The sequence below is a fragment of the Amborella trichopoda genome, chromosome 3 (genome assembly GCF_054954075.1).
Source record: "Amborella trichopoda isolate Santa Cruz 75 chromosome 3, AtrichopodaSantaCruz75HAP2 v2.0, whole genome shotgun sequence".
Taxonomy (NCBI): domain Eukaryota; kingdom Viridiplantae; phylum Streptophyta; class Magnoliopsida; order Amborellales; family Amborellaceae; genus Amborella; species Amborella trichopoda.
Window position 1 is genome coordinate 52,231,991 of NC_142338.1, and position 14,659 is coordinate 52,246,649.

Consider the following 14,659-nt stretch of genomic DNA (forward strand, 5'->3'; position numbering starts at 1 on the left):
TACAATTTATTTTAATTTTATCTTTTTTCGACACACCAGTTCTTACCATCAGATACAAATAAAAATATTTAAAATAATTAAAAAAATAAAATTACCAATTTTTTGGCTATTTATTATTCTTGATTTTTTTAATATCTTTACAATTGTGCAATAGTGAGAAACATGACTGACCCGGGTTAGGTCCAGGTTTGGGTCGGGCTTGGACCCTATCGGGTTGGGTCGGGTCCAAGTTACAAGGACCCAAACCGTACTGGTTGGGTTGGGTTTGGGTTCATATGAAACCTAGTAGAGTCGGGTTTGGGTTCCTGTGAAACCTAGTCGGGTCAGGTTTGGTTCAAGTGAAACCTAGTCGGGTCGGGTTTGGGTTCCTGTGAAACCTAGTCGGGGTCTGGTTGGGTTCAAGTGAAACCTAGTCGGGTCGGGTCTAGGTCATGGTCGACCGAAATGGAGACAAGCTGGGACACCTAATGCGTTGCCAAACCTACAGGAGATGAAGAGATGCATCACAAAAGTTAATGTGACGTGGAAAACTTTTCAATTGATCATTTTGACTTCTAAATATTTGAATATTGAAAAAAAAAAAAAAAAAAAAAGGCTGCAATTCATAAAAGGATTGTATCTCAATAGGGGAGAATAGCTAATTTTTTCTATTTTTTCTAAATATTTGAATATTGAAAAAAAAAAAAAAAAAAAAGGCTGCAATTCATAAAAGGATTGTATCTCAATAGGGGAGAATAGCTAATTTTTTCTATTTTTCCTAGCTATACGGTAAAAATATGGCACACCTACAAAATTTACTTGGAAATGTAGTTTAGGTGTCAATATTGAGGGAGAGATGTAGTTCTGGTATCGAAAATTTATGACGGCTGAAAATCTATTCTAATACTTAATGATGAAATTAAAATTTTAAAAAATACCAAAAATTGAACGGATATATAAATACTTAAAAATCATAAAAACAGACGGTCTAGATAACTTGTTACAAAATGCTATTTTTAAGACTTGAAATTCTTTTTTTCCTTCATATCCATACATGTGGAGGTCAAAATGATTAAATGTAGGGTTCTCCATCGTCAGGACATTCTAGAGGATTTTTCATGCACCGTACTTCATCAGTATAAGGTTGCTACCATATATAAATTTTTCCTTCAAAATAGCCAATGTTCTTAGCATTATTTATACAAGCGGCATTCCAAGGGTGTTGCACACAATCGCCTAGCAATACTAAATCCGCACATTGGACGATGATAACAATACTGATATCGAGTAGTGATCCATTCAAACATGCTTTCTACAAACTGCCATTGGTTGACAGTGATTGAGAGACCAATGCCAGTCCCAATTCTCCAAACGGTGAAAGGTATTTCCAAAGCATTCAGACAAAAGCATCTTAATGTAGAATTTCCACTGCATTTAGACAAAAGCATCTTAATGTTTCAACTCTCTGGCTCTCGTATCAAAGAAGCTGATTATGATCTATGGTTTACCAACCACAGGTTTTACAGGGGCCTAACAGCCACACAAAAAGGGAGTGCTGAGGCATGGTCGATAGCCCGACAAAATAAGGACTGATAGGGCTTTATCTTGGGAGCACTGAGACATGATTGATAACCCGACAATTTAAAAGATTCATACTCCATAGGACCTGAATATGAACTATTTTGAACTTATTTACACGGAACAAGATAGGATTACAAAATTTGCTGATGAGGATAACACAAACAAATATCATTTTCAGCAGAACTGGTTAAGAGTTAAATAAAGACTAGTTACAGTACAGGCATGTCAGTTAGAATCATATTTCAGTTCCCTTATTGCTTTTTCTTTAGCTTTAGTGATGTAGAAGAGGAGGATGATGCTGAAGCAGAAGATCCAATATCTTGACCTGAAGCCCTTATAATGAAGAGAACAGTTTCGAGAAGCATTGCAGATACCAATCCGAAGATTCCCCCTGCTGCACTCTGGAAATTGAGGAACAGAAAAGGCCAAAAAGATAAATGAGAAAACCAGGATTGAGATCTAGAAAAAGAGGGTGTATATAGTATACTATGCTCCTGCAAGAGTCAAAAGTACATTTGCTCCCTAGACAAAAGGCCCACTTAGGAGGATTTTTTCATCTGAAATTTTGGGAACCACTTTTGAGTCACATGATAAGTATTCTCTTTAAAGAAAAAGGGTTTTTGCATTCCTAAACATCTAGAGTGACCAACCAAAAATCGGACAATCTCTATTCAATCCTAAGACATGATTTCTTTAGGCAAATCCAGCATGTGTATTCGACTTTTTCCTTTTAGGTTAGTCGATAGGTTGAGCATTACATCTCCAAAATTGGGGATCAGAAAAGTACTCATTGTTAGGTTTTCACCTAAGGAAGCAATTATATATTTTGCTCCCATAATCATCATTGAGCTTTATCCCAACTATTGAGTTCACAAGAGAATAAAATCTCTTCTTAAAAACAAAAATACATGCAAATATTTTCATATATCTAGCTTGATGTCTATAATGTTTCATGTTAGTCAGCTAACAAATTTGCAAATAGATTGTCGACATTTTGTGTGTCTTTCCAAGTTGCGAACCAGCTTTTATTCAATATCAAGGAAATGTTGGTCATCAAATTACATTAACAACATGCTCAAAGCATATGCCACTAAACGTGTAGCATAATTATGTCGTATTTATAAAAAGAAAAGAAAAAGAAAACTAGATTCTTGGAGATAACCAAAAGGCTCTTGGTGTTTGGAATTTGCAACTTACCTGAGTTACCTCTGATTAATTCTGGGACAGTAGGGCATAGCGTGAAAATTTTAAAAAATAAACGGAGAACGCGATGCTCTCTCAATTTAATAAAAAAGTGAATATTAATTGTTTTCTTTGGAAGATGAATCCATGAAGCACTCTTTGATCCATGATTTTCCCCAAAAAACATAGTCACACTTGCAAAAACGACGCCCCTACTCTGAGAAGAACCAAAACAACATACACTGTGTGAGGATCCCAAATCAGTGGATGGTTTCCCAAAAACTAGTTCGAGATGATGTATGAAATAGGGAAAAACCTTAACATGGGGCTCCCATTCCATATTTCTCTTTTATGTAATATAATTCCTTCACTCCTTGCATCTCTCTTAAAATGTTTTTTTCCCAATTTTTTGGATAATTCAATGTTTTTCTCCTTTTAATAGTCGCATAACAAAACAAGGAACAAAAACGCAAGATGTGACATACCATGATTGCGCTTCGACCAAACAAGGCCCTGAATCCAGCATATCCAACCAAAAAACCCGTGAACATCGTCACAATGACATGGAGACCTGTATAAGCTCAAGCATTTTTAGGTTACAGATATGTGCTAGTAAACAAAACGCCAATACTTTAGAATACAAAACTTGCATGCTAATATAATGCAAGAAGGAGAAGCCTCAAGGATGGAATTCTCATGGCCAATTACAACTAGAAAAAAATATCTTTGCATAATTCAAACAGCTCCAAGGTAAAAAAAAAAGCAGAACCAGGGAAGAAATGCTTGTATTTTTCATTCACATTCAATAATATGTGAGGAAGGTTTACAAGGATGCCTAAATCTATTAGGTAATCTGGCAATCTTTGACAAAACCACTTTGCCTAGAAGATATAGTCACCTAATAAAGGCTATATTTACCAAATATTCTAGTGTACAAACTTCAAAGTGGGTCTTATATCCATGTCTCAAAACTTTGAAAGCATATATGCAAACTATGAAACAACCAAAATGTGATTCTCTCGCAGTTCTGCAGTAGATTTCATAAATAACCAGGGTTATTTGAAGAGTGGAACGAGTTATCCAGAATTACTATAGCATAGACTAGAATGCTAAACAAACGAGCTATTAAGCAAACCCTAACAGAATATCATCTATATGTCAAACACAAAAGTTTCACCAAAGTTATCAAAGTTGTAATTTGTTATCACAACCAAACTATCGAAACTAAGAAATTTTTTTTGGACCCATCTACAGTTACACAGAAAAAAGAACAAAAAAAGGAAAGGTGTGGAACCTCTTAAATATGGAAAAAATTCATATAGAGCTAAGGCTCTAAACAATCAAATTAGAGCTCACCTCAAAAATTTCACTAGAATAGATTGTTTTGATGATAAAATATTCTCAAATTGATCATCTCGACATCATGATGCATGGGCATGGGAAAGAAATGAATTTCAAAATTTGAAAATAGTGCATCTTGTAACGCATTTTTGGGCCGTCAATTTTCAAGGTTTTCAAGTTATCATATATCTGCTCGATCTGCACTATTTTTGAAATATTAAATTTTATAATTAAAGATGAAAAATATATTTTAAGGCTATCACACAGATTTCCAGTATTGAAACCATATTTCTCGACAATATTTTAAGGTGGGCTCTAATTCAATTGTTTAGAGCCTCGGCTCTATACAAACCGCACCCCTTAAATAATTGAATAGGTTCAGTATTTTTTTATTGAATTAAGGGGACGAGCATGTTAAAATTATAGAATTGAGAAATGTGGCCCATAACCAGGAAGTTTGAAACAAAAACTACCACAATTCCATAAAGTAAACAAACTCAAGCATCAAATAAACAATGCAATATTGTCTATACAACAAACCAATACAGTAAACATTACAAGTTTTCTGATTGGTAATAGATCATCAAAAGTTTTAGCGACGTGCCAAACCCAATCTGATCTCTGTAAGAAGAAAATGGTTCTTCTTGTTTTTTCGGAGCTATATCCTTGATGAGATCATCGTATGCTTTCTTCTCAGCATCCTCTGCGAGTTTCCTTAGTCTCTCCTTCAGCTCTTCACTCTACTCGGCAATTTTTTCAAGCCATATGATTATATAAGAAATTGAAAAAAAAAAAAAATTGAACACAAATGATCTCAAATTAATCTCCAAAGAAAAAATGGTGGGGTTGAGTAATTATCTTAAATTGGTCTCATAAAAGGGGAGAATACTTACAAATTAAAACAGCAAAAATTAAAGAAAGAAATTGGGGGTTAAATTTGTTTGACACAAAATAAAGAGCAGAGAGATGCAATGCATTGAAAAAAAACCCGGAAAATAAAAGCAAAAACCATTTTGGGGAAGTGAGTTTCCAATATTTTGGGACATAGGAAAAGGGAAATTTTGAATAGGCAAAACCGATGCTCACCTTTTCTCTTGGCTTAGGGCTTTGAAGGAGGAACTCAGAAGAGAAGAGGAGGGACAAGAGACTGGGCCTTTCAGAACAAGGCATGGAGAGCCAGAGGTCTTTTAAAGTTTTGTAAGGGATTGAATCCTTTGAGGAGAGATCCTCTGCAACTGTACGGAGATCAGCACTTAGGGTTTGGAGCTGAGACGCATCAAGCAAGAATGAAATTAGGGTTTTGTTGCTCTTGATGACGAGGCCCTTGCTCCCCTCCATCTTCGCCAATAAACTTTTCTAACTGTTTCAGTTTGAGACGAGCAAGAAGAGGTAAAATGCCATTGGTCGGATTAGCGCTAGAGAGTGAGAGAGGCACCTCACACTGTTAGAGAGAGAGCCTGTCATGAATTTACTCGGACGTCCAGTTTCTCTTCATCACCGTTCATTTATTCATTAACACCGATCAACCTCATGACTTTTTGTCGCGACTGGTTGAGAGGACTAAGTTGCACTGACCTTTTCATATGAGAAATTTTAAGATGCATTTGGATGAAGAATGAACGGATAAGATGGCATCTAGGTGTATCGGCGATTGAAACCCGTTCATTGTGGAAATGGAGTAATTAGTAATGGCAAACGATTTCTTGACGAAAAAAGTACTACTTGTTCGTTTTTACCTAGAGAAACCCTTGTTTATAAAATTATAAAGGAAAAATACACAAGAGACCGTTTACCTCTTAGAAAACGTAGTTCCAATAAATATTGACTATTGGATGTGAAATTGGGCGGCCGCATTTATTCTATTGACCAAATCCTAAACAATTAAATTCAAGAGTATCAAAAAAATTTACTAGAAGAGCTTGTTTCAATGCTAAAAACTCTCAAATTGATCATCTCGACCTCAAGATGTATGAACATGATAAAAAATAGATTTTAAATTTTAAAAATAGTACATTTTATAATGTATTCTAAATGAATTTTCAATATTATCAAGTGTTCATAAATCTGCTTGATTTATACCATTTTAAATTTTTAAATCAATGATGAAAATAAATTTTCAGGCTACCACAAAGATTTCTAGTATTCAATTAACATCTTTTGACACCATTTCAAGATGTGATTGTTTAGAATGTTTAGGCCCCAGCCTTATACAAAACAAATCAGGGAAAACCATAAATCCACCAAACCTTTAAGCAATCGAACCATTTCAACTCAAAGTCTAGGGCCCTAGGCGTAATCTCTTATACGTATTTTGGCAAATTTACCTACAAATAATTACATTCTTCATTAGAAATATGGAACCATCCGATGCCCCAATTGCATTATATAGAAACAAGCCCGCCTAAAAAATACCATGACTTCATTTGAGTTTTTCTATGTATTTTTGTTTCGAGACCTGGAGATTTAGACAGGGAATTAGCCTGAAGTCTCGAACCGAACTGTTTTCAAGATGGTAACTCGCCCACACTTCCCCCTCAAAAACCCTGTTTTTATTTTTTTTTTAAGCTTATCTATTGTTTTTTTTAAGCCCCAAAACCCCTCACTGAACTCCTATTTCATTCTTTTTCTAAATATTATTTGGATTGCCAATTTGGACTGATTCCTACCATTGATCCAACACGAATTTGTCGGGCGCATGATCCACCCCACCAATCCGGATTTTGAAGCATTGGCTTTTTTCTAATGAACCATGGTTTTAAAAATCACTCGCTTGAAGAAGCAAACAGAGATCATTAGGCAGCAAATCTAGTCCTAAAGAGTTCCTTAGAACCGTGACTCAGGTATTCATCCATAAATTATTCGTCTGTGGGTCTCAGGTATTCCACCTTAGTCCTCGTTCAATAAGTGGCCAAATTGAAGTTTCTTTTAAAGTAGTTTGTTCTTGGGAAGTAGGGCAAATAGAGCTGACAGATGGCCGGCCCCAGCCAAGGGCTGGGCCGAGCCAAAGAGGCAAGGCCGGGTCAGGTAGAATCAATAAAAAAATGAAGGGGAAAAAAGGGCCACACGGGGCCAAACCGAGCAGACCCTATCATGGCCCTGGCCTGGCCTGGTCCCGACCTCGAGCCACATTTTGTGACCCAATACCTAGTTTTTAGGGCTGGGATGGACCACCCGGCTCATTGCTACCTCTACTAACAATGGGTTGGTTGGTCCAAACTAGCACAGTTGCAACTCTAAAAGTGAAAGTTCTCACTCTCATCATCCATCCCTTGATCGAGCTGTAAGATACTTTTAGGGCTATAAGAATCATCCTGTACTTTCCTTTTGATAACATGGACTAACAAACGAAAGAGCAAATAAAACAAGCACGATTCCATGAAAATCGTAAACTACATGCATTTTCGAGCTGTTTACTTTGATTATAGAACATCTTAGTAAACCTCATATAATTGATCGGTCCACACATGGTATTTAGCCATTAGCCATTGGATGTTACAATGTGACATATGGCACTAAACTATCAGCCCTGAAAAAGTTTATATTAATGTGAAATTTATCAAAACATACAACTATTTAACATCTCACCATATATTTTGGTCTAATTTATATAATGAGAAACTTCTCAAAACATACTTCAAGAGTTCAACTGTTTAACATCATATCATATATTTTGATCTAATTTTTAATAATCCGTCATTCCCTCAACTAAATTCCAAATATCCATATAGTCCATCATTCCCTCAACTAAATTCCAAATATCCATATAGTCCATCATTCCCTTGAAATTTCAAATATCCCATAAAAGATATTTTTAAGAGTTCAACTATTTGACATCTCACCAAATATTTTGATCTAATTTTGAAGAGTTCATCATTCCCTTGAACAGATTTCAAATATCCCGAAAATGACAAATTTTAAAATGTATCAAATCACAGCTACGGTGAAATCTTAAATAGTTCAAACTTAAGCATGATTTAATTAATTTCCCTAAAGCTTTCCCTAAATAGGGCAGACACTAGAAACCACGAGGAGATCACAATTAAATGAACAGAAAACAAATTTCTCGCATAGGGTGTTCAAATTCAATTCTAGCTGCCTAAATCATCCAAAAACATAAAATGTAATGCATACTAATGGCACGACTCCATATAAAAGTTTTCATTAACCCAACAACAGAAAGCCTAAGGTAAAGCTGCGACATGGGGCTTTGGTCAAGTAGAAGTCGACACGGAAACATCACCCCTCTCCAGAATTGAAATTATTCCCCAATCACTCACAAAGAGTTTCTCCAGAAATCTGAAATACAATTTGAAAGGTTTTCTGAAGGGTGCTGTTTCTAATGCAAAACGCTTACTATAGAGCTTACCATTGAACTTGCGGAACCTTGTCAAACTACGATGATGCCAAAGAACACAAAAGACCTCCATGTTAATAAACTGTGAATTATCACAATCCCTTGGAACTATTGCAAGCACAAGAATAGAGTGCATAACATAAGCAAAACACTTGCCAACAAAAATTTAGTTTGTGTCCAAGAAAGCATCACAGACACAAAAGAGGATGCTGTTGCACATCACATGCATTGATATTAGGTTAAGAGAACATTAGTGCTAGTTGCCAATCAATGAAAGCATGCTGATGATTTCAGAACCAGTATAAAATGAAGTAAAATGACCATCAATCAGCAAAAGAAACAGATTATTATCAACATCAGATTCATTCATAGGTTGATCACTAAGCTCATGCTTAGACAGTCGAGCAAATGTGCAATGAAACAAGCAGTAATATTTTCTCATATATACATACATAGTTTCTTTACTATTTCTTTTTTTTTTGGAAGCTATAGTTTGTTTACTATTTCTCATGTGTGTTGTTTCCTAACAATCAAGAAAAAGACAAATGTTTGTTTCTTTTTACAAGTGTAAATGTATGCATGTGTTTACAAGCCTTAGGAAGAAATCTTCCCATCTGCCATCAACACCTCCGCTTCCTCTTCTCTTTCTCAGACTTCTCCGGAGCATTCTTTGCCTGCACAATGTATGATTAACAAAAAATCAGAATCTATCCAAACGAAAAACCTGTTTGTATCCAACAAGTGCACTGAATTTTTCAAAAAAACAATATTCACTAGCCATCCACTGTTGAATCAATGGGCATGATAATGTTAAAGCACAATAATAAATTTCAGTATGCTCATTAAAATTATATAACAATGATAGTGCTCAAAAGGTCACTAACCATTATGATAAGAAGGCGGACAAAGACAGCAACGAAGTCTACAAATAGATCCAAGGAATGCTTCACATAGTCCATGTCTCCAAAGTGAGCCCTTTCAATTATCTTCTGGGTATCCACCACCATGTAACCCACAAATACCAGCAACCCAAAATACAACTGCAGCACACCAAGGCATAGAAAACATAACTCCCATGGAAAGTAAAGACAAAACCAGCTCAAGGAATAGATAATATGGACTTAAATTTCCTAAAATTTCAACAAATTCAAGTATCTAACTATATGTCTTTTTTCAAAAACATAGAAACGGATCCAGATATTTGAAAATCGATTTGATATTAAGATGGATCCTCAGCAAATTACAAAGAAAACAATTATCGGCTTGTGAATGCTCAACCTCCAAGAAAATTAAAACACAGAAAGACAGTTCAGAGTATGGGAAGAAGAGTTTAGCACCTCAAATTTAAAGACTGCAGCAGAACCACCAAAGATCGAGGAGGCAAACTGCAACCAAAAGAGGATGGAAATGCCAGAGGAGAGAAGACCTCCAAGATAAATCCATTCTCGGCGCCTTCCCAACATAGCTGCCCCTGAGAAGCATCCAAATGCCAAAGCTGTTCCCACAAATGCACTTATTAAAATCCTGCAAAGACCGAAGTGAAAATATATTAAGAGTCATGCATATAAGACATGAGAAGAAACTCCACCATGGTCCCAATCCGGTCATGCCAGTGCCAAGCCAGATAAAGGAGGAGGGTTGTGTATGGTCGGCAGCCAACATGAAAGTTTTGCAACATCTATTTCATGAATCGTACATCCGATGGAACTTAGGGGTGGCTCTAGGAGATAAGGTATGGGAAAGTAGACTTAGGTGGTCTGCTCATGTGCAGTATTGACCTAGAACAACATTGGTTAGGAGGGGTGATTTGGTTCGAGTGGAAGGCTTTAGAAGTGCAAGGGGAAGGGCAAAAAGGGAATAGATGGAAGTAGTGGGAAGAGATAAGGTGACTTATGGTCTGAGGGTAAAACACTCAATAGAGTAGAATGGCCGAACATGATAAGTGTAGCCGATCCCAAATACTTGGGATAAGGGTCGATGATGATGATGATGATGATGATGATGAGTGAGATTATATGGATTTCAGCCCATAGCTCAGTTGGAAGGCACTTGTTACCAAGAAGTTATGGTTCCAACGAAGCTGATATACCAACAAAAATCAAACAATACATTATTTAAGCTAATTAATCCCTGTTTCAGCAATAAGAAACCAAAAGAAATCTAAACCGCATGGACGATAAATCATAATAAACTCAAGCTGATCAGAGATCTTCATTAGAGAAATTTATTTAAATTCATCCAAATTATCAACTATTTAACAATTCATTCATTTTCAACTATTCCTACTCATGGACATGTGTATTTTAACAGGCCTTTGAAGTTATCTAAAAAGTAATGGGTTCATCTCTTAGGTGCACTTTGATAAATTTCCTTTTCTAAATTATTAATCTATAGAATAAACATATTTCATATTTTTGTTATTATAATATTATTGCATCACAGTAAGGATTGTTTTGGATTGCATCCAATACATCCATTAACATGTGTGTGTAAAAAGATGCTTGTAGATTAGTACAAACGAAAAATCATATACTTGCCTCTATTGATATTTACTTAGAAGTGTCCATAAATCTAGTACTGATTGAAATGTATGCACTCTTCCTGGACATTTACCAACAGCATTGCACAGAACAAGTCTGATACAATGACATTGAAATAAATTAAAATGGTAAATTTCAGCTCCTCATGAGATCTCCTCAACACACTCAAATTTCTTTGTTTATATGGGCCGTCATGTCATTGGACAATAGACCTGAGCAAGGACTAATAATAGACCCTCAAATTGCACCATTAATGAAAAGAGGAAAAGCTTCATTTGATACATGGAGAAACAATACCTGTAAGGCATAGTTAAAGACTCCCTTATCTAGGATGAAAAGGTTGACAATTTGAAATGGACCAAGTAAGCAAGACAGAGAGAAAATGTAAACACAGGCTAAAGACCCTTTGAATCATATCCTCAGATCTCAAGTGATAGATAAGCAATCTGTCCAGTAGTCTAGTTGGATCAGATAATTTTTTTCAAACAGCACAAAGATCCTCTCCAAAAAATTGTGCTCCAAAGGATTTCTCAAATCCCATGGCTCTGGGACTAATTTAAACACCTACAAATTTTAGTTACCTACTATCCAATAAAAATAAGAGCATCCCAATTCAATTCTGGGTATAAGAGTCTCTGTTGAGGCCAAGAGTCATTACCAGTCACTTTAACAATGCTAACAAATTAAATGGTCGACTTGATCATGGTAAAAAAAGCAGTGAAGTCACTATGTTAAACAATGGACTTCAAATTTCAGTGAGTTTCTCAAATTGTAGTGTGAAGAATTCTCAAAATATAATGTCTATTTGGGAATCTAACCACCATCATCACATGGGCTATTCCATAGTGCTGCCACATTGGAACCATCATGTATTTGTCAAATTAAACGTAGAAAATTATACACTACAAACTACTTGGATATATTTTGAGTTTCTCATTTATAAACTTGACCACCTGAGAAAAATTGAATCAAGCAATCTTTTCCAACTTCAAAATGAATTATTCTTCACTGCATAATAGTAGTTACTCTGGGAGTCCAATGCGCCAAGGGGCCTCAAGCATTCAGGGTAGGGTATACACCTTTCACAACTCAAAACGAGCATACCCTTTTAGCAGCCAATAGTCCCAACTATTGGAGTGGAGGCTACGATAGTCCCAGCTTACCTAGCACTTTTGAATCACTAAAATTCTACAGAACAATCTTCTCATGAATCTTCATCCTAGTTACGTTAGGATGATATAACATTATTTGGATGGTTATCCACAACAATGGTTTACAGCACAACAATGGTTACAGGTTGCATAGGTATAAATATGGAATGCCTAGACTAGACATAAACATATTTATACACATCTATCAACAGATACAAAATGGCAGACTTCCATCAAACTTGCCAACAGTAACAAATCATTTTACCCCACTCATCAAGTGTTGACTACCTATCCAGAGGAAGGTAGTTTCACATCTCTTTATTGGTTGATTGTGTCAACCTCAGATTACCAGTCAATGAATTATATCAATCTATGACCAACAAATGAATTAATTTCAGAGAGCATAATAATCACAGGACAGAGTTTCTATGTCGGCTCATGCACACATGCCATCTACGCTATCCAACTTAGTTGGATGGTGGAGATTACGTAGATGGCATGCAGGTGTGCGGGCCCGCCTGCTTAAAACAATTTACCATAATCATATCATGATAAACTTATGCATTAGAGCCATATTTAAACATAACCATAAAAATTGCCAACTTAAATCCATCGAATTACAAGCGGACAGAAAATATTCGCTAAAAGGAATGATTTAACCAACAATTTTGGCTACTTTAGCTCATGAAAGATTCTGATAGAGTCAAGCACAGTTGCCATATTAAGTAGATCACTTCTCATCATCCTCGAGGCTTTAAGAATACCGTCAAATCAGTATTTCTAAAGACTTTCAAAATAAAAAGAAGAAATTAGTCTTGCCTCGGATCAATCTGAATAACCAGATCAATCAACGGACCCAGAGTAGCTCCATGACACAAAGCCGAAACCATCAAGAGTAAAACTCTCTTCTTCTGTTCAATCGAAAAAAAAAACATCAATCACAATGAATCCCATGAAATAGGAATCAAACAATCCAATAAAAAAAAATTTAAAAAATAAAGAGGAAAAACACATCGGAATTACCTCCTCATATGGATAAGCTGGTATCGAGAGAAGCCATCCCATACTACCCATACAAGCAAGGAAAGTGATAACCCCACCAATATTCCATAGAAGATGAAAAAAAACTCCAACAGCAGAGGCTATTAGGGCAAAACACAAGCACGAATAAACCTGCAAAAATGAAACCTTCAACCCATAAATTTCCACTAAAAGAAAAGGGATTAAGCCTGAAACCCCAATTTCTGACAATCAGAGAGATTTTTCAATGAAACTCACCCGCTTTAAGTGGGCCTGAACTGCCGGAGAGATTTGTCTGAAGTTCTTGAGAGAATCATGGCTCCGACCACGAGAGGAAGAGATGTTTGGTTCGAAGAATGATGAGAAGAGGGACGCCATTTCTTGCTCGATTTCGAGGTTTTGAAGAAGAAACAGAGATTACACAGAAAAGACAGTTAGAGTGGAGGTTTTCAAGAGAGTCAGAAAGCAGGTTTCAGAGTGAGAGAGGAATGGGGTTTACTGCTTTAGAGAGTGAGGATGTCGCGTTTCAAGGAGTCGTGTCCACCGCGATGAAACTAGCGAGTGACACGTGTTTGTGCGAGTCATTTACTGAAAAAAGTACAGGGTTTGTCCTGGGTCTCTTACGAGGAAATGAGTCCACCCTTCAAATTCTACTTTTGAGATCGGATTTTAAATTTTAAAGAACAGTCGTTTCCCACCGGTTGGGCCGTATTTCTACACTATGCAGTCCGGAGGTATAAAGATGGATGGAAATAGATAGTCCATTTAAAAATAATTGTAACTATTGGTCAAAATGTTCTCTTAATATATTTTTATTTTTATTTTTCAATTTTTGTTTCATATTCATGATCTCTATGATAAATAGTATATATCCTCTAAAAATTAGGATCAAATTATATATTCTCTAAAAATTAAGATCACATTATTTATATTTTGTAATTTTTATACAAGGTGGTCACAATAATCTTAACCATTGGTTTAGAAGTTGGGTGGCTGCAATTATTCCATTGACCAAGTTCAAACTTCAAAAAAAAAATTCTCGAAGTTTGTGACACATCCAAACGATTAAAATTTACATCAAATGGTTGTAAGCAATGGTTTAAAAATCGGATCGGTGACCCGGATCGGGCTTTTCAAAAACAGATCCGGATCGGCGAATCGGCGATCCCGATCGGCGAATCGGCGATCCGGATCGGCGAATCGGCGATCCGGATCGGCGAATCGGCGGTCCGGATCGGAATCAGGTGAATCGGTCAGAATAAAGCTTCAAAAAAATCCGAAAAAATTATTAAAATTCATTATAAATATTGTTTTTTAGGAATTCAATAAAAAATGAGGGTACTCCATTAAGAATTTTCATGTTTTTGGATGAATATGCGAATATTGATATGTTCTTTCCCTGCATGAACCGCCATTCAACATTTAATTTACATCACACAAAAGGATAAACATAGAATTATCATGGAATAAGTATATCAACATACATGGACTACAATAAAGCATAAAATTAA

The 14,659-nt window shown here is 36.0% G+C and overlaps 2 protein-coding genes across 4 annotated transcripts; both read right to left on the reverse strand.

Moving 5' to 3' along the window:
• Positions 1–1,641: 1,641 nt before the first annotated feature.
• LOC18429241 (ER-based factor for assembly of V-ATPase) lies at positions 1,642–5,445 on the reverse strand. Of its 3 annotated transcripts, none has more exons than XM_088861257.1 (4): positions 5,170–5,445; positions 4,693–4,823; positions 3,228–3,313; positions 1,642–1,961 (listed from the first exon to the last, which is right to left on the reverse strand). In XM_088861257.1, the coding sequence occupies exons 1-4, from the start codon at positions 5,419–5,421 to the stop codon at positions 1,786–1,788; spliced, it is 645 nt and encodes a 214-aa protein (XP_088717383.1). In that variant the 5' UTR covers positions 5,422–5,445; the 3' UTR covers positions 1,642–1,785. The 3 variants fall into 3 exon arrangements, with proteins under 3 accessions (XP_088717383.1, XP_006838594.1, XP_088717382.1); XM_006838531.4 differs by having other exon boundaries at positions 4,688–4,823; XM_088861256.1 differs by having other exon boundaries at positions 4,642–4,823.
• Positions 5,446–8,781: 3,336 nt separating this feature from the next.
• LOC18429242 (bax inhibitor 1) lies at positions 8,782–13,800 on the reverse strand. Its single transcript, XM_006838532.4, has 6 exons — positions 13,407–13,800; positions 13,152–13,301; positions 12,948–13,039; positions 9,775–9,961; positions 9,322–9,477; positions 8,782–9,111 (listed from the first exon to the last, which is right to left on the reverse strand). Exons 1-6 carry the CDS (start codon positions 13,524–13,526, stop codon positions 9,058–9,060), a joined length of 759 nt encoding a protein of 252 aa, XP_006838595.1. The 5' UTR covers positions 13,527–13,800; the 3' UTR covers positions 8,782–9,057.
• Between the last annotated feature and the right edge of the window lie 859 nt (positions 13,801–14,659).